Below are 19,018 nucleotides of genomic sequence, written 5' to 3'. Positions count from 1 at the left end.
GAAGCATAAAGGTATAAAGGTAATAACTATATACCAAATTATTGGTATATTATATACGAATTAATTATCTATACAATAATTATATACTACCCAATGCTATAATATACTATAAAATAATCATATGCTATAAAATAACATCAACTTAATTCTGTAAAATGAATTTAATAAAAATAAAACTGTGTGTGTGTGTGTGTGTGTGTGTGTGTGTGTGTGTGTGTGTGTGTGTGTGTGTGTGTGTGTGTTTGGGCTATAATGCGTCAGGAAGTGCCCAATTTTTGAAGTAGGAACCTCGGGTGCGGTTGTCGCCCCGGTTACGCGCGCGCTATTGCGACCTTCAATATAGTGAGCGAAACTATCCATCAAAAGTCAATGTTTAACGACCTCTTTGTACAGCTAACGTCTATCATCCATCATCTCAACCTACCCAGCCCTGGGTCTTCATTGAGTTAGAGACCCTCACCCGGGAAGGAAAAAAACCTTCTCTTGCCCCCTTGGGGGTGGTTGGGGTTGGTGGTGGGGGTGCTGGGGGATAAAAATGTAATTTGACCTAAATGCTATCCGATTGAATTGGATGTGTGTTTGTGCATTTATTGCATGCGCTGAATTGACTAGTGTCATTCACCATGCCATGATTTTTCTCTGATGAACAAGTTGTCATTCTTCCCTTAGAGTGTAATTACAGAACCACGCCATTCAGACAGTGGCTCTCAGCCCTTATATAACCTATTTAACCAAAACACAGAAATATGTGCGTGTGAAGATTTGACAAGCAAATATTTTCAAATGTTCTAAATCTTTTTATTCGTTAATAATATTTGCATATCTTATATAAAAATGCTCTCGTGCACCTTCTAGAGAGAGAGGGAGAGCGTTCTTGGTGGGCGTGGCCTGTTTGTGCAAGTGTCCTCATCTCCAGCTCTGATTGGCTCTTTGAATTGCTGGGAGTGGATCGGGGCGGAGCTTTCGACTGAAAGGTGTGAGAATTGCGGTTAAAGAGGAGGATAAGAGGCTTCAGCAGCTCGTGCGGTCCTCTTTGTACAAGCTTTGGCCGGAGCGCTTGATCCATCGGGTAATAAAAAGGAAATAGGTAAAGTAAGGATTTGAACATATTAACAGAAGGAACATAGAGCTTGAAGCAAAATAGTAGATAAAAAAAACCCTGATAAATTCAATTCGATTACAAGTAATATATATCTACAGGAGTAATTTAGGAGAAAACAGTAATAGAGCATCATGGACCGCACGATCCCTGACTTCTCTGGTACCTGGAAAATGAAGAGTTCAGAAAACTTCGAGGAGCTTCTGAAAGCAATAGGTAAGCCAACATGGCACTATAAAAAAAATAACTATTATGCACTATAATAAGTAGTGAGAAACAAGACTATGGCTAAATTCCAGCAAAGCAATGACACAAATAAATCACTTCTTCTTCTCATGCACTCTCACTCACATCCACCCACTGGGGTAGGGGGTCTTTATCATACATGTACTCACTCACATACGTGATAAAGGAGCCTAGACTGAACTTTCTCACCCCTTATTTTCTTAATACAATAGAACCAATTCACTGACTAAACCCTTGCATTGCTTTTATGTGTGCATAAAGTCATTATAACATTGTGCTCAAAACTGTGCATGTCGCTATGCATGGATTCTTGTCTGGTATGAGCACCAAAGACATACTTGTGTGTGTGTGTGTGTGTGTGTGAACGAGAGGGCATCAGTACAGACTAGTCACATGTTCTTTGACCCTAGTTCATTAAACTGCTGTTAAATGGCACTATTGTTCTCACCAGAATAACCGGAGTCGGTTTGTGTGTGTGTGTGTGTGTGTGTGTGTGTGTGTGTGTGTGTGTGTGTTACAACACCATATCCTGCTTTGATTGGCATCCCAATTGCACAAGGACATCAGGCCAGTGGCCGCAAGCACCACTTGTTACCCGAGGCTAAGCGAGGCTAAACAATCAAGGGTTGATGGGTTGGTGTAGGGTTGTGGTAGAGGCCACACGCTGCTGCACAAAAGAAAGAAAATGAGACAGATGGAGATAGAAAGAAAGTGTGCATGTGAATTCTGCATGAGTGGGGTGTGTCATACACAGTGCAGAGGCAGAGCAGGACTACACAGACAGATAGATACATTACTTACAAACTAAGTGTGACCATTATGTCCTCATAAAAAATGAGGTTCAGGGAATCTGTATGAGGACCAACAGACGGACTAAGGGATGCCTTTTTGTGATTGACTTTATTAGCACTCTCTCTCCGTCTCTCTCTGTCTCTCTGTCTCTCTCTCTCTCTCTCTCTCTCTCTCTTTCTCTCTCTCTCTCTCTCTCTCTCTCGCTCTCTCTCCAAGCTCCTTAGGTTTCATATAAAAGCTCAGTACACAGATGGAGCCAAGCTGTCACCACCCTTTGACGCCCTTCTTGTCCACCCCTTTGCTTTATTCTCAAATACTTCCTCTGACCCCTGAACTGTGACACTGACACTAACCCTGACCACCACCGTGTGTGGTCACTCTTCCCCAGTTCATTACTGGGGTCCAGAGAGGGCATCACTGTGTCGGTGGTCGATAAGCATAAGGACATAAAAGGAAATGAAATGAAAGACATGATGGAGCTGACTTCATTAGCTGTACTTGCGACAAAGATACATCATGCAGTAAACAGACACCAATGTGTGGTACAGGAAAATGTTTGGGGGACAAATATTATTACACCATCAGCCACTTGTTAAGATGCTACGAATGAGTTTCAAATGTTTTTGGATAGCTGTGTGTGTGTTTGGGAAGGAACTATAGACTTATTTGGACCAGCTTTTATCTCAAAAACAACATTAATTTTGCATGTCTCCATTTGTCTCTGTGTGTGCGCGTGCCTGTGTTTCTGTGTGTGTGTAATTGGATTGGAGTTTTGGTTTCCCCTGTGTGGGTGTCTGTCTTGGTGTGTATATATACCCTTGGTGACAGGTGGGAATGTGTGTTAGGGAAAGAGTGTGAAATTCAACTCGACACACAAACTCAGACATGGGTGCACACACACACACACACACACACACACACACACACACACACACACAAAAACACATACACTTTAGTTTCTTGTTGCAACTCACAGCATTTTCCATACGGTCTCCTCTCTTTTTCCTATCCTGTCCATCTTGCTTCTTACTTTTGCTTTCTAGTTTTTCTCTTCAGTCTTTATTCACACTTTTCATCATCTCTCATCATGTGTCCCTCGCCCATCTTTTTCATAGCACTGCCTTTCCCTGTGCTCCATAGGAAGGTGTAACAGATAACTGCATGCACTGGGATCATCAAATTACTCTGTTCTCCACACACACACACACACACACACACACACACACACACACACACACACACACACACACACTGTTTTAATCATTGTAGCATTTTAACTTGGCTAGATTGCCGCGACAGTGAGTAATCTGTAATTGTACACTGAGTTTGTGTGTATGTGGTGGTGCAGAGAGAGGATAGGTTGTTGAATGGGTAAGTATCGTAAGTATCCTTTGATGAGGTCATCAAATGGTACCCCAGGGGTAGGACAAACATCCAAGTCTAATTGTCAAATCTAATGATCTCAAGCCCTTTCCTAATAGTTTCCTATTTATTCCCTATTTTTTTCCGAAAGAAATATTCAGTGAAAGCATGCCTGATGTACTGACTTCTGAAGTCCACAGAGGTTCACAAGCCTGTGTTTACACAGTGCACACACTTTCTCTGCTAGAATGCCTCAGGTGTATGAGAATGAGCGCTCCATTCCATTTAGTTTCTGAGATTTCTCTCTCTCTCTCTCTCTCTCTCTCTCTCTCTCTCCCCCTCTGTAACACTCTCTTTCTCTGTTTGATCTCAGGTGTGAATGTGATGCTTCGGAAGATTGCTGTAGCAGCAGCATCAAAACCATCTGTGGAGATTACACAGGACGGTGAGACGCTGTCAATCAAGACCTCCACCTCAGTTAGAACCACCCATGTGAACTTCACTGTGGGAAAGGAGTTTAATGAGACCACAGTGGATGGAAGACCTTGCACGGTATACACACCATCACACACATATCTTACTATCTTTGTGAGAAATTTACATTTACATAATTATGTAGCTAATTAATGTTATGCTATATCCTAAACTTACATTGAGTAACCAAAAAAATAAGTTCTTCTCATGGGGACCAGACAAATGTTCCACAAGGTCTAAACACAGCAGTGCCCATGACAAATGTGCATGGACCTAAGAGATTTCTAAAAACTCTTCAAATTATTAAAACATCCCACTTACATGTCATTTAATTTTTTTTTTATTTTGTAATCATAAAACAGACTTTTAATCTGAAAGACTGAATGACAGTTTTGCACTTTAGAGATCCATTAATACATATTTTTTCTTAAAGAACTTCAGAGAAGTAAGAATGGAATGTTTTACTTTAATATACAGTATACATATTAACATTTTTTTAAACAAGTTTAGTATGATTTCATGTTTGACCCACTTACATCTGAATGTCCTTTCTCACTCCTGTCCTCTCTCGTATCTCAGTCATGTATGCGTTATCCTTCCTCCAGTCTGGACCAGCTTTTGCATTTTTTATATTTCCAACCACTTCTGAGAACATCACATATTTAAAAAGTCATTCAGGCACAGCTGCACACACACACATACCAAACAGATGTGCTCCTTTCACCATGTCCAAATTAAACAATCCCAAAAGCTCCAGATAACCACATTACTCGTTACACACCCCCTCCTTCTTGACTTTTCACTGTGGGAGTTCACCGAGTTGCTTTGAGTTGTTTTATTTGTTCTGCATCCTCCACCCATCATTATAACACAATCCTGTTATGGCGATGTCTATAGAGCTTTCCGCGATGGGAGACTGACAGTAAGATCAGCTGTGAGCAAACCCTTCAGAAAGGAGAAGGCCCTAAGACATCCTGGACCAGGGAACTGACCAATGATGGAGAACTGATCCTGGTAAGAATTGCATTACTAATTTTAATAATTTCAATTAAACAAGAATGGCTAACCAATATAACTTATGATTGACCCTAGTATATTTAGTATAGTATATTTTGAAGAACTATATCTAATGTTTTCTCTTCAATATTTTACAGACAATGACTGCAGATGACGTAGTGTGCACAAGAGTTTACATCAGAGAATGAAAGTAAACAAGCAGAAATGTCATTATTTTTGTTACCCTATGTTTGACTTTTCTTGACAGAAACCAGCACATTACCTTTAGACTACATGCTTATTAAGTTACACATTAACATACACGTGCATTGACGACATGTATGTGCATGTAAACAATATTAGAAACACATTCCACTAATTAGTAGTCAGTATACAGTAGGATGTTACATGTAGTTACCTTTTCTTTCAGTTATATGTTTGAATGTAAGTTGAGGAGATGTATTTTAGTCCATGTTTAGTATTGTGTACTACCATAAATACAGTACACTCATCTTTACACCACTCTAGTTTGCAGATCTGCTTTCTCATACACTTTAATACACAGATGTCAACACAGTCACAGAGGATTCTGGGAGATTAGGTATGTTCCATAAGGGTTTAAAATGCTGCAAGATGGAAGCTGTTCAGAGGGAAGACTGGGTGAAAGACTGGGCAAAAATGGCAAGACTGGACTACTTTTTTACAAAATACACACTTGTAATATCATGCTATAACAGATCACCTACACTGAGGCATAAATTAAACCATGAGCCCTGGATCCAGAGCACTTTTAAAATTGGTGTAACTTCAGCTTTTAATCCAGTCTTTAATTCAAAGCAGAGAAACTGGCATGGATTCAGCTGACTTTGAAGTAGTGAACTAGCGAGTTTTTCGAGTTGTCACACTGAGGTTACAATAATAAAATCAGCTTACATCAACCACAAAATTCTGTCCTATTTTATGTCATTTATACTTTAAAGCCCTAACAGGAATAAGCGTGTTTCGTGAATACTCATGAATTATGGGAAGGGTTGGTGTAGGTGTACTGCATGGCGTCTGTAGCTTATTAGCATTAAAAAAATTATTGTATTTGCATTTTTTTTTTTCCTCAGCATCTCTTCTTGTTTGTTTAGGTTTTGTATATACTTCAGTAAAATATTATGCGGTTATACTTTTTATTATGTGTCTTTTATATAAATGTAATAAAGCCTATATAAGACTGGATAATAAAAAGTAAATAAATGTTTTCTTGTTGTTTTCCTTTTTATTACCCCTTAAATTCACACATACCTTCATGTTGAAGTTTTACAGTAGTAATAATTTATAGTAGTTATTGAATAATATACTGTTAGCTAAATAAGTTAAATACTATGCTGAAGATACGTTCATGCACACATTATATACTAGGCACTAAACTTGATAGTAATTGTGTGAAACCGCTTATTATTTAGTATTTAGGACTGTGTAATCATAATGTTCAACAGGTACACCAGTGGTTACATGTTCATGCCACTGCCTGGTAATGTTACCCTTGCACAAAAAAGAGCTTTAGACAGATTATTATAATAACCTAGGTCAACTCTTTGTGACTAAAATATCTTGTCTACTTCTTTTTTCTCCCCTCCTCTCTGTTTCAGAAGTTTTCCACCTCAGATTTCTTTCTGGCCTGTTTTCCTGTTAGTTGTTACACTGACATGTAATATCTCTCTCTCTCTCTCTCTCTCTCTCTCTCTCTCTCTCTCTCTCTCTCTCTCTCTCCCTCTCTCACTCTCTCTCTCTCACTTCATTTTCATTTCAGCTTCAAGGCTTTTGGAATTGATACATCACACTCAAAAGGATTCAGTTCTGTGTCGTTCCAGTTTTTCAGCAGTTCCATATGTCTAACACATTCTTGGAATGCAAAGAAGACAAAATGTCTTCCAGTCAACTTCATTGCATCTTCGAATATTAAAGGAGCCCTGTCAATGTTCAGATTCTCAGAACTCTTTAGTTTTAATTTCCAATGCCATGCCTCATAAAAGACTTAAATATGGCTATAGAACAGATATGATACAGAATGTTGAAAGAGGTGTGGCCAATGAGCAAGTCGACCAAAGGACAGGGAGTTATAACTGAGGAAATTCAAAAACATTGATACGATAACAGTAAATAAAATGACTGATAGCTGAATACATAGCCAGTATGATCAATTTTATATATATATTTATCTGTTGATTTATTGATTTATTAATTACTTGATTGTCATTTTACCACCACAGCACTATATAGTAACTACACTGGCAAGGTTTATACACACTCTCTCACACACACAGCAATACATACACAAGTAATCCCAGTTAAGTGGATAAAATTTTGCTCCAAAAACACAGTAGACCAAGATTAAAATCTTGAAAAAAAACAAAAAAAAAAATCTTGAAAAAAACAAAAAAAAATACTGTTTGTTTGTGTGTGTGTGTGCGTGTGTGTGTGTGAGTGTGTGTGTGTGTGTGTGTGTGTGTATGTGTGTGTATGTGTGTGTGGTTGAGGGGTTTAGGGGTTAAGGGGTTAAGGGATAAGTAATTATATATCATTGTCCAGTACCTTAGTATAAGCATAAGTAAGCAGTTGGGGTGCATGAGATCCCTGGTGATGCTGAAAGCTCTCCTCATACATTCATGTGGGTCATGTAGATGCATAAATCCCAACAATGACATTAGCAAACGCTTATTAGAGATGCTCTACAAAACACATGTTTATACACAGTGTTACATCTTTCATACATATAGGACAAGTAAGAATCCCCACAGAACATGGTTCAGCGGGCAGAACCTGTAGGTGAGAGAGGAATGTAGAAGGGTTGGACACTGATGCCTGCAGCTGTACTTGGTTACAGTGTGACCCTCATAAAAAAAAGGCCCTCTTTCTGCCTCCTGCCCCCAATTAAAGGACCAAATAACTGCCCCTCCCTCTTCCTTTATTACCCCCTGGGGCAGTAAAAAAGCAGCTGTCTCTTTAACCCCCCCTAACCTAAACGCACACATACTCAAACACATACCAAATGCAAACATACTAATTCATCACAGCCTTCACACATACCATCAAACAGTCACACTGCTTCCTCAGATCATTAGACACAGACTCATACACACATCTACACAAATGTTTGCATCACTTTCATGCATAGGCTTTCAGTAGCAGAAACTTGAGCAGAATACATACGAGCATATGCATACTTTACAAACACACACACACATGCACACACACACACACACACACACACACACACACACACATACACTTAGTACCAATTAGAGCAGTAACCCTATACAGTCCTTCAGATGTGTCTAGGTTTTGATCTTAAACCTACCAGGCACCAGTTGGAAAACTGCTGCTGTTTTGATTACTGTGAGCCTCAGATATGTTGCCTCCTGGGGCCGACAAACACATACACACACAAACAAACACACACACAAGCAATAGTTGCAGTTGTCACAGTCAAAAGGCTACATGCATGAATTTTCCAAAGATGAGTGAGAAAGGTGTGTTTCATGAAGTGTATCTGAGAGTTTGTGACTGTTTTTACATGCAGGACAACATATGACAAATCTGTTCTGTATAGTGTATTTGGATAAGATAGACATTCAGATGTGGCACAGAATAGGGAACAGACAGAACTGTGTGCATTTGTAAAAGATCTGACAGTTGAGTGTGAGAAACAGATGTCAATCTACAAGTCTCTATGGGTTGGGAGAACTGGCTTGTGGGTCAGAGTGTCTATTTGGCTCACTAGAGGATCCCACGCTGGCCCCACCCATGTGCCTAGAGCCAGTCAAAGAGAAATTCAAACACACAGACACAGTGGCTGGCTAGCAAAGATTGGCATGCACTGCTACTTGGCATTCACACCTGCAAATCACATGCTAAGACACATAACGTGGCACACACTTCAGTATTCAGTTGAACCAGGAGTCTGAAAAAAATCACACATTAATGTCAATTCATGCGATGGCAAGAAAACTTTGTAGGTTAAAGGAAGTTCTAGTGCATGTCTGTTCCACACAGAGGTGTGGAGGATGGAGTCATACAGAAGATGCTCAAAAACCTCTTAGCTAACAGTCTGTTCAAGTCTTATTTTTCACATGCATTGTTCTTGCACCAGTTTGTTAAAAATATCATCTGCAAATAATAATAGTCCATATTTTGATTTCAAATATACAATATAAAAATACAAAATAAAAAACTATAAAAATAAGGATACAAGGGGGTAAAGGATGAACTCAGCAAACATAGACATAGATAGAAATGAACTCAGTGACTCAGACGACATTAAGATCAGATATCACTGTAATCCCAACACCCACACATACACACACACACACACACACACACACACTCTGAGTGATGTGTCTCTAAGACAAACCTTTTACACAGTGATTACAGTGAGAACAGAACAGAACTGTAACAATGCTCAGATCAAGGTGTAAAACGTACCTATTATTTGGAAACAGAAGCAAGACTTGGAAGTATCAGATTATTTGAAGCTGCAGGGAAACCTAAAACAGAGAAAAAAAGAGAAATGAGTCAAAGATTAGTGGCTTAAAGCAGAAAATATGCCACCAGCCCTATTTCTTTAATAGTTTCCTCAAAGGTTTCCTTTTTGGTTTTATTTTTAATGGAACACAGCTTTATTTTCCAGCTTACAGACATGTTAGTATAGACTCAGAAAATCTTTCGCAATTTTCCTAGATGCTTTCAACAACTTTCCAGTTTTCTCACTAGAAAGTCACATAACCAGTTACTGTACATACTGTGTAATTAACATAAGATTAATTCCAGTAATTGTAGAAGCAGTTACTAAACCACTGATCAAACGCTTTCCAGAAACCTGATGAATCAGTTGCACAACGCTAACTATAGCAACCGACTTACTGTACTCACACAATGACATATCCCAAATATTCCATGAATTTCAGTCAATATTTGGGATATGACAAAAAATGAAAAACTTATATGAATAACTTTCAGGATATGAAAAACTTTCAGGACAGCACCTAAAATTAGTTTCATCACTGCATTTGTAACAATATATGAACTTTATTGACTGATGACTTTAATGACTGATCTCCTGAAAAACACCTAATATGATCACCAGGATAAATAATTAAAATAGAATTTTTTCTCATAGATTTTTCAGTAGATGTAATGAATTTTAATCAAGGGATGAATTCACTTTAGTCCAAAGCAACTCAAGTGTAGATGTAGAGACATACAGCTTGTGAAGAAACTACCAAGCATCCAGTTAAGGAATTGTTCTGAAATGGAGAAACTATGTAAAAAAAAAAAGTCACTGATTCAGTTCAAATCCAATACGATTGAAGACAAATTGTTTCATTTTGATTACAGTTATATATTTATATATTACACTGTACATACATACAATCACTGGTCAGTGTATTATGAAAACCCATACACATGTACATTCATGCAATCAACCAGGAATGTTGATTATTCTCTTTGTGCATTTATTTCAGACATCAACAATCGGTAAACCAGATTCAGAAACAGGCACGGGTCAATGAACAGCTAGTATATCCCAAGGCAGACAAAATCAGTAGAGAGATCCAAAAGAATAAATAGCGTTCGGTCACAGTCAAAACATGACATATGTACATTGACAGCTAATCCAAACAAGTAATCCAAGCAAAGTCATCAGAGAAACAGACCATGGTCATACACAATGATCAAGACAGAATTTAAAAGCTCAGAACTCACATGTGTCACGTCCACTAATATAAAAGACCCACCCTACAAACATGGCCACACTGTACTCCAACACCCACAAAACACATGCACTTCAGTGTACACTTCAGTCCCCTTCAGTCTGATCACCTTCACCTGTTTTCAATCACAATGTTACCAAGCTTTAACATTGTGTATGATGACCTGTTTTGTTTGTTACTTTTGTTTGTTTGTTTGAATTTTTTACTTTACTTTGTTCTTGGTTTATTGTTCTCTAGTCATTGCAAGAATAATGGTGTATGTGGTTGCCAACGTGTTGCAAATAAAGTGCTGACAAACTGACCATGAAGAAAGAGTCCCAAAACTAGTCTACCAAGAGGATGCCCTCTGGTGGTGTCCCTTCTTGTCAAGGCATTTCCACCAGATATATTTTATTTTTCACATTATTCTGTGACTGTTATGCAGGGAAAATCTCAAAAGATCAGTTTCTAAATTACTCAAGCTAGCCAATCTGGCACTATTTTCTTTTCCTCATACTGATGTTTGATGTTTGACATGAGCTGAAACTCTTAACCTGTGTCTGCATGTTTTTAAGCATTGTGTCACTGTCATATTACTGGCTGACTGGATAATAGCCTAAATGAACAAAAATACAGGTGCAAGTGGCCAACAGGTGTACATGGAAAAAGCAAGCTGAGTATGAAGACTCTTCACTCTTGCTGCCACTACAGTGCAAACATAGTGACAGTGATTCGAATTAAAAGTGATGATGTTAACTGGATAGACAAGATTTTCTCTGACTCACATGATTGCATAATAAAATACTAACAATGTAGTTGTTCACACGCAATTCCCAGCGCAAACACTCAAACACACACACACACACCCCTCCAAAAATTAACCACATACTGGGCATTTTTAAACCATCTTTAGCAATGCATACAAAAGACCAGCTGCCCGAGTCTGAAGCTCACATACTCTGCTATTTTTATTTTGAGGAATAAGGTTTCCCTTGAACATACAATACCTGAAGTTACAAAACCTCCCACCATGCATCCTGTAGGTTAAGACCTTCATTCATTGAGACAGAGTTTCAGGGGGAAAAAAAGGACGCTTACCATATTGCATATAGAAATGAATGTGTTGGTGGAGTTAGTAGAAAGCAAGGCATGACAGAGAAAAGGATCTGCTAATTTAACTGTTAATTTTCTCACACCCCAAGCTTGTTGCCTACGTGACATGCTCTCTAAAACAAAACAACAGAAAAACATGACTGAACAGTCCTGAAGGTAATTTGTACCGTTGACAGAAGTTACAAATATGAAAGTTTGTTTGCGTGAGTTTACAATGTGAAAGTTAGCACCTTTGGCAACATGCCTCAAGAATGGTTCAACACACTGCACACGCTTCACAAAACAACCCCCCACCCCAAAAGACATTCAATAGCCATTCAAAAACACATCACAGCCAACCTTTCTTTTTAAGTTGGTTTAGGATTTTGGCATGCAATTAACCAACAGCCAAAATTTGCTTAACTAGCATCCATGTATGATGACATTCTAATGAGTTACTTATAATTTTTGTAAAAGTTCACATCCTTGAAACATAATGAGGTCACAATGTTCTTCTATCTATCATGTCCAGGAAATTCCAAGGATGCCACTTCCTACTGAACATGTGAACTGTGGAATAGTCCAAATATTTCATAGTGACAAATGTGTTCATGTAACAGGGTTGAATATTGTGAGACATTACTAACCTACAATAGATAACACCTGAAAAAGAGTGTTATTAATGATAATACTTCAAGATAAACTATAGTTATAGGAAGGTGTTAAAGGTATTTATGTTTCTATTTATTGTCACAACCAGCTGTATGTTGTTTATCTAATAGATATTTATAATGTCAAGGCCAAAACACACTTTTGTGAGGAAAAATGCTTCCAGGTGAAGAAATCGACCATGCATAAAGTACTCACAAACTATTACCTTTTTTTTTCACTGTAGCCTTGCCCCTGGTAACTTTATTAATATTGCACATTTCTTATATTTCAAATGCAGCTTAAAATTTTCTACGGTTTAAAGAATTAATGAAATAAAACCAAATTAAAAACATTACAGTAAAATAACCAAGTATATATTTCAAAATGGCAAATTGCTATTATAATATTCACTCACCATTCACTGGGGCATGATTGTTGGTGCCAGATAGGCTGGTTTCATTATTTCAGAAACTGATTATCTCCTAGGATTTTCTCTGGGAGTTTACAAATACACTGAGGAACAATGAGGAACACTGACTCTCTTAGCATAAGGGGTCTTACACTGGCTGGTGCCAGGGAAAAAAATCAAAAAGCAGTTTTGCACCAAAGTAATAGAAGAACTGTTTTGGTTATTAAAATATTCACCTTTTTTTAGTACCATAAATAACCTTTTGTGTAATGGAAAGTTTCCATGGATGTTACCGGTTCAAAATAGAACCCTAGGCCCTGTCAAGAAACTATTTAACAAGCTTTATTTTTAAGACTGTAGGTTGCAAATTTGAAACCATTTTTGATATTGAAACATTTTGTTGTCGGGCTTTTTAAGAGTCATCAGCTTCCTAATAAGGACAGCCAAAAATTTCTTAAGAAACTTTCACCTTTCAGTAGTGTAGTATGGCATAATGGTGTCGAGCTGTCACAGCTCCACAGGATATTTCGCCATCAGACCAACAGAGGGCAACACAGTACGCTTTTATGAAATTCTTTTTCTTTGGGGTTCAGTACATAAGCTTTAGCATTTCTGACAAATTTACACCTTTTAACCTCAGTTAGTCATAGACAAAAGATTTCATTTAAAGTACATATTACATATTACAGTAATATTTAGCTTTGTTCATGCTAGTGTTATACAATAACGCTTTAATATCATATACAGAGTTTTTGTATATTAGCTAGCCTAATGTGAATGATGTAAATATAGCTACATATATATATTAAGATCTATGTCAGTACTAAGTCCATCCTAATTTTGCAATTATGAATAATACTGATAAGCCATAACATTAATTCCACTAAAATTTCATTAAAAGGGATGTACAGCAGGCGTACAGTCAGTTCTCTATGTTGATGTGTTGAAATTAGAAAAAATGGAAAAGCATAAGCATCTGTGTGACTTTCACAAGAGCCAAATTGTGACGGCAACATAACTGGGTCTTGTGCAGTGGTCCCTGTGTGCAGTGGTTCGTACCTACCAGAAATTGTCCAAGGAAGTACAGAGTCATAGGTGCCCAAACTCACTGATGCACATGGTGTGATTCAACAGATAAGCTACTAAGGTGTAAGGACACACAGTGCATCACAGCTTCCGGCATATAGTGTTGAATAACTAACCGGTAAGTGTTCATTTTTACTCCATAAAGAGTGCCCATGCTGACCCCTTTCCACCACCTAAGGCACCTACAATCTGGTAGTGGCAGTGTGATGCTCTAGGCAATTTATTCTATATATATATATATCACAATCTCATCAATCTCATCAAATACTATAAAGACACAGAGTGAAATTAATGCAGCAAAAAGAGAGAAACGAAACAAAAGACAACAAAGACAGAGAGCAAGGGGAAAAAAAAAGGAAGCTGTGGAAAATAAACTAAAAGAAATGGGGAAATTGTTATATGACATAAAGAAATTGAATATATCTGATTAAAACTGTAAAGAAAAAGACCTAGAAGGTACCTGAGTCAACCCAAAGAGGAACAGACACTGTACCTAGACTTGAATTTTCTTTTCCATTTTATAGAATGATAAGTTTCATTTACCTTTATATATGAATTTAAGTAACCATTGTGTGATTAAGAAATTATATAATTTTCATTAGTATGTTTAGATATTAAGATAGAGAGTAACAGTGAAAGCTTAAAAAAGAAAAGTTTTTGTGTCAGCAGCTTTGTGTCAGCCAAATAAGAACACACAGTCAGCCGTGCAGCTTAGGAGACTTCTCAGGATGTTTTGCAGAAGCATGAGATCATGAGAGACCTGACAGGATGCTGACAGAAGCAGAATGACCATTATGAGATCATACTAATAAAATGTTGTAAATAGGGTTTTAGAACCAGTTATCGGTGTGCATTCACCTTGATCCTGAAAAGACAAAAAGGTCTAAGTCTGACTCCTTCATCTAAAGATTCAACCAATAGAATAGGTAGAAGAACTTGGAGCAGAACCTTTGTTAGAAGACCGAGGGACTTCGAAGGATACCTGCGTTCAAGGTAAGAGCAACTGTAATTGTTGATCTTGTGTTTCCAATACTAACCCGTGCAAACTAGGACACATCCTTTAGTGGGATTGTGGAAGGGTTTCCTACGCAATCCGAAAACATGTGTCACTAAAGGACATGTATGTCAGTATAATTACTAATATAATAAATACTAATCTACACGAATATATATATATATATATATATATATATATATATATTCATGTGCAGGGAAAACACTAAAATGTGTAGGATAGGAAGCACTCCAGGACAAAGGTTGATAACCTCACACACTGGCAGTTTTTTCATTATTATTACAAATACAAATTAGTTATTAAAACAAAAATATTTAAAAGTGTCCTGCTCACAACATTTTAACTCAACTTAGTTCAACATAAATTATAATGCAAAGTTAAGATGTACAGTATGTGTTGATTCTGCCTGATACCGGTACCGTTCAAATTCTTCTTTTTGTCTCATTAATCTACGCACGGTACCCTATAATGACAAAATGAAAACAGAATTCTAGAAATGCCTGTAAAAGTATTAAAAAGAAAAAACTGAAATATCACATGAACATAAGTATTCAGACCCTTTACAAATTGAAGCACCTTTGGCAGCAATTACAGTCTCAAATCTTTTTGGGTATGTCACAACAAGCTTTGCACACATGGACCGGAGGATTTTCTGCCATTCTTCTTCGCAAATCCTCTCAAGCTCAGTTAGGTTAGATGGGGAATATCGTTGCGCTAGAGATGCACAATACGATTCATAGAGTTGTCCCTAAGCCTCTTCTGTATAGTCTTTGCTGTGTGCTTAGGGTTGTTGTCATGTTTTAAGAACCTTCAACACTGTCTGAGGTCCTGAGTACTGTGGAACAGGTTTTTATTTTTTTATTGATATCTTAACCCTGTCCAGTTTCCTGGTCTGTGCTGCTGAAAAACACTCCCATACCATAGGGTGCTGTCACTGTTCACATGCTTTACTGTTGTGATGGTATTGGGTAGGTGATGAGCAGTGCCTGGTTTCCTCCAGACATAATGTGTAGAATGAGGCCAAACAGTTCAATCTTGGTTTAATCAGAACATAGATTATTGTTCCTAACAGTCCTACAGATTTTTTTTTTGCAAACTACAAGCAGGCTTTCATGTGTTGTGCACTGGGAAGAGGCTTCTGTCTAGCCACTCTTCAAAGCCCAGATAGATGAAGGGTTGCACTGATGGTTGTCTCTCTGGAAATTGTGTCATCTCCACACAGGATCTCTGGAGCTCAGTTAGAGTGACTGCCCTTCTGCCTCAGATTGCTCAGTTGTGCCTAATTTCTTCCATTTGAGAATTATGGAGGCAACTGTGCTCTTGGGATTCTTCAGTGTATCAGAAATTCTTTTTGTAGCCTTCCCCAAATCTGTGCCTTGTAACAACCCTGTCTCTGAGCTCTGCAGCCAGTTCCTCATTGACCTCATGGCAAGGCAAGTGCCTTGAAGCCTCTATCTATATTATATTAACACTGATTCACTAGGTTAAAACTTGTACGTGTTTATATATATATATATATATATACATACATACATACATATACACACAAAACAACAGGGAAAATAAGTATTAGCTGGGGCTCGGTTTTTCCTCTGATATGCATTGTCAGCTGTGAGGCTCTCTTCAATTGAGAGGTGTGTGCCTTTCCAAATCATGTCCAATTCATTTACTGTACTGTACCACAGGGGAACACCAATCAAGGTGTAAAAACATCTCATCAAGAATCAAGAGAAATGGGAGGCATCTGAGCTAAATTTCAAGTATTGTGGCAAAGGATGAGTACTTATGTAGATGTGATATTTCAGTTGTTTCTTCTTAATAAATTTACACATATCTAGAATTCTCTTTTCACTTTGTCATTACTGGGTACTGAGTGTAGATTAATGATAAAACAAAATGAATTTGAACAATAGTAGTATCAGGCTGCAACATAAAATTGAAAAACGTGAAGGGACTCTGAATACCAAACCTAAAAAAGAACACCTTCTGTAACAAGATGGAAAGATATAGGGCGCACAGGGAGAGAGAGAGAGAGAGAGAGAGAGAGAGAGAGAGAGAGATGACTGTGGTTGGTTGGCTTGGGGTTTGAAACGTGGAGCTCATTTGTTGACAGAGGGAAGGTTTTGCAGCATAAAGCGCTCTTTCAGTTTGCCCTGTTGCGCGCTGGAGAAAAACCACGCAGCTAGAGAGGGAACCAAAGTAATTTCATATGGAACCTTAAGACTAACGTAGAATCAGTAATATTACCAATTACGATTCACATCATAACTGTTTTATAACATCACCAGTAGGTCAGTTAGCGTAGGCTGTGTGCACTGGTTACTGACAGAACCTGCAGATACTGGACATGGACTAAACACCAGTGGAAAGGGGAAACAGTGTGTGTGTGTGTGTGTGTGTGTGTGTGTGTGAGTGTGTGTGTGTACGTGCCGTGTTACTGGGACCTACATAAAGGTTGTGTTCACCACAACAGGTGCGTAATAAGAGTTTGGATCCCGTTATGCGCAAAACTGCATTTTGGATGAGTTCTTCAGGTACTTTCAGCTTCATGTGTGTCACAGACAAGGTAAGGAGTCACTTATTACTTTAGATATGAGACACATTTAGTAGTCTAAGCTTAACTAGTTTTACTTTGCCTGATGTAATCCATGCGTAAAACGTCTTCGGTATAGGACCATTCTTTATAGGAACATTCTTATTAACTTTTTCTATTTCCACTTTCCATTCGTGATCTACATTAGCGATGTATGTTCAATTGGTTGCGGATGCTGTGAGTTTTTCAGGTTTGTTTTGTTTTTAAACAGTGTTTTTCTGCTGTAGGCGCTGTGATACAGTAGAGCGCGCGCGCTGACATGGACACGCGCAAGGCGTAGTGTAACGACTGGCAGTTCATCGAGAGGCGAAAACAAATAAACAACAACAACAACGTTCACTTCTTTTCAAAATGGAGATTCGAGAGTGCCTTCTGTTACTAAAAATCACAGTTCTACTAAAAGGTCAGTTTCATTTGTCTTATTTTGGTCTGTGTGTGTGTGTGTTTTGGTTTTAGTAATACCGCTTATTGAGTACTAGGACTAGATTGATCTAACGACTCTTTGAATGAATCAGTAATTTGCAAACAAAATGTCCCCCATTGATGGCTTAGTGGTTAGCACGTTCGCCTCACACCTCCAGGATTGGGGGTTCGATTCCCGCCTTTGCATGTTCTCCCCGTGCCTCGGGGGTTTCCTCCGGTTACTCCGGGTCCAAAGACATGCATGGTACGTTGATTGGCATCTCTGGAAAATTGTCCCTAGTGTGTGATTGCGTGAGTGAATGAGTGTGTGTGCCCTGTGATGGGTTGGCACTCCATACAGGGTGTATCCTGCCTTGATGCCTGATGACGCCTGAGATAGGCACAGGCTCCCCGTGACCCGAGGTAGTTCGGATAAGCGGTAGAAGATGAATGAACGTCCCCCATTGAATCACTATTCAGCATTTGGATCTAAACCACAAAGGTGAAATCTTTATCACATTAAAAAAACATCCCCACATCACATTATGTATGAAGTATGATGTTTTTTATTGTGGAATGCTGTGTTAGCTTTATGCCACCCATGTATTCAAAATTGCTCCACTTTTAACTTATCAGTCCACAAAACATTATTACAGAAGACTTGAAGGTCATCAATTTATTCCCTTGTTTTTTTTTCTTTCCAACTCGAGACGAGTTGTTCATGGACCTTGTTTAGCATTGGTTTGTACCTTGTAACTCCTCACACTGCTAACATTTTTGCCCAGCCTTTTTCTAATGGGGTAATCATGAACTTTAAAACTGTCTGAGGCAAGTGAGATCTGCAGTTCTTAGATTGTTCATCTGGATTTTTAAGTCTTTCTGTATGAGTTGTTGATAGCCCTTGGAGGAATTTTGGTAGGCCAACAACTTCTGGGAAGATTCAACACTGTTCCAATCTTTCTCCTTTAATGCATCTTACTGAGTTTCTCTGAGTCCCTGAGCTCAGTGTATTTCCAGACTGATATATCTCCATAAGATTCTGTCTCATCTCTCTTTTTTTGTT

The 19,018-nt window shown here is 38.3% G+C and overlaps 2 protein-coding genes across 3 annotated transcripts in view; both read left to right on the top strand.

Moving 5' to 3' along the window:
• Nucleotides 1-1,021: 1,021 nt before the first annotated feature.
• Nucleotides 1,022-6,215, top strand: crabp2a (cellular retinoic acid binding protein 2, a). The gene is made up of 5 exons (XM_060870410.1): nucleotides 1,022-1,087; nucleotides 1,201-1,315; nucleotides 3,873-4,051; nucleotides 4,871-4,987; nucleotides 5,128-6,215. The coding sequence occupies exons 2-5, from the start codon at nucleotides 1,234-1,236 to the stop codon at nucleotides 5,176-5,178; spliced, it is 429 nt and encodes a 142-aa protein (XP_060726393.1). The 5' UTR covers nucleotides 1,022-1,087; nucleotides 1,201-1,233; the 3' UTR covers nucleotides 5,179-6,215.
• Nucleotides 6,216-17,132: 10,917 nt separating this feature from the next.
• Nucleotides 17,133-19,018, top strand: part of itga10 (integrin, alpha 10) — a 28,323-nt gene continuing 26,437 nt past the window's right edge. For both annotated transcript variants that reach the window (XM_060870407.1, XM_060870406.1), the window contains exons 1-2: nucleotides 17,133-17,526; nucleotides 17,781-17,956. In XM_060870407.1, coding sequence (XP_060726390.1) covers nucleotides 17,905-17,956 — 52 coding nt within the window. In that variant the 5' untranslated portion in view covers nucleotides 17,133-17,526; nucleotides 17,781-17,904. The remainder of the gene's footprint in view (nucleotides 17,527-17,780; nucleotides 17,957-19,018) is intronic.

This window comes from Tachysurus vachellii, chromosome 5, assembly GCF_030014155.1.
Source record: "Tachysurus vachellii isolate PV-2020 chromosome 5, HZAU_Pvac_v1, whole genome shotgun sequence".
In the NCBI taxonomy this organism is placed as follows: Eukaryota; Metazoa; Chordata; class Actinopteri; order Siluriformes; family Bagridae; genus Tachysurus; species Tachysurus vachellii.
This window is presented reverse-complemented; position numbering and strand designations above follow the sequence as displayed.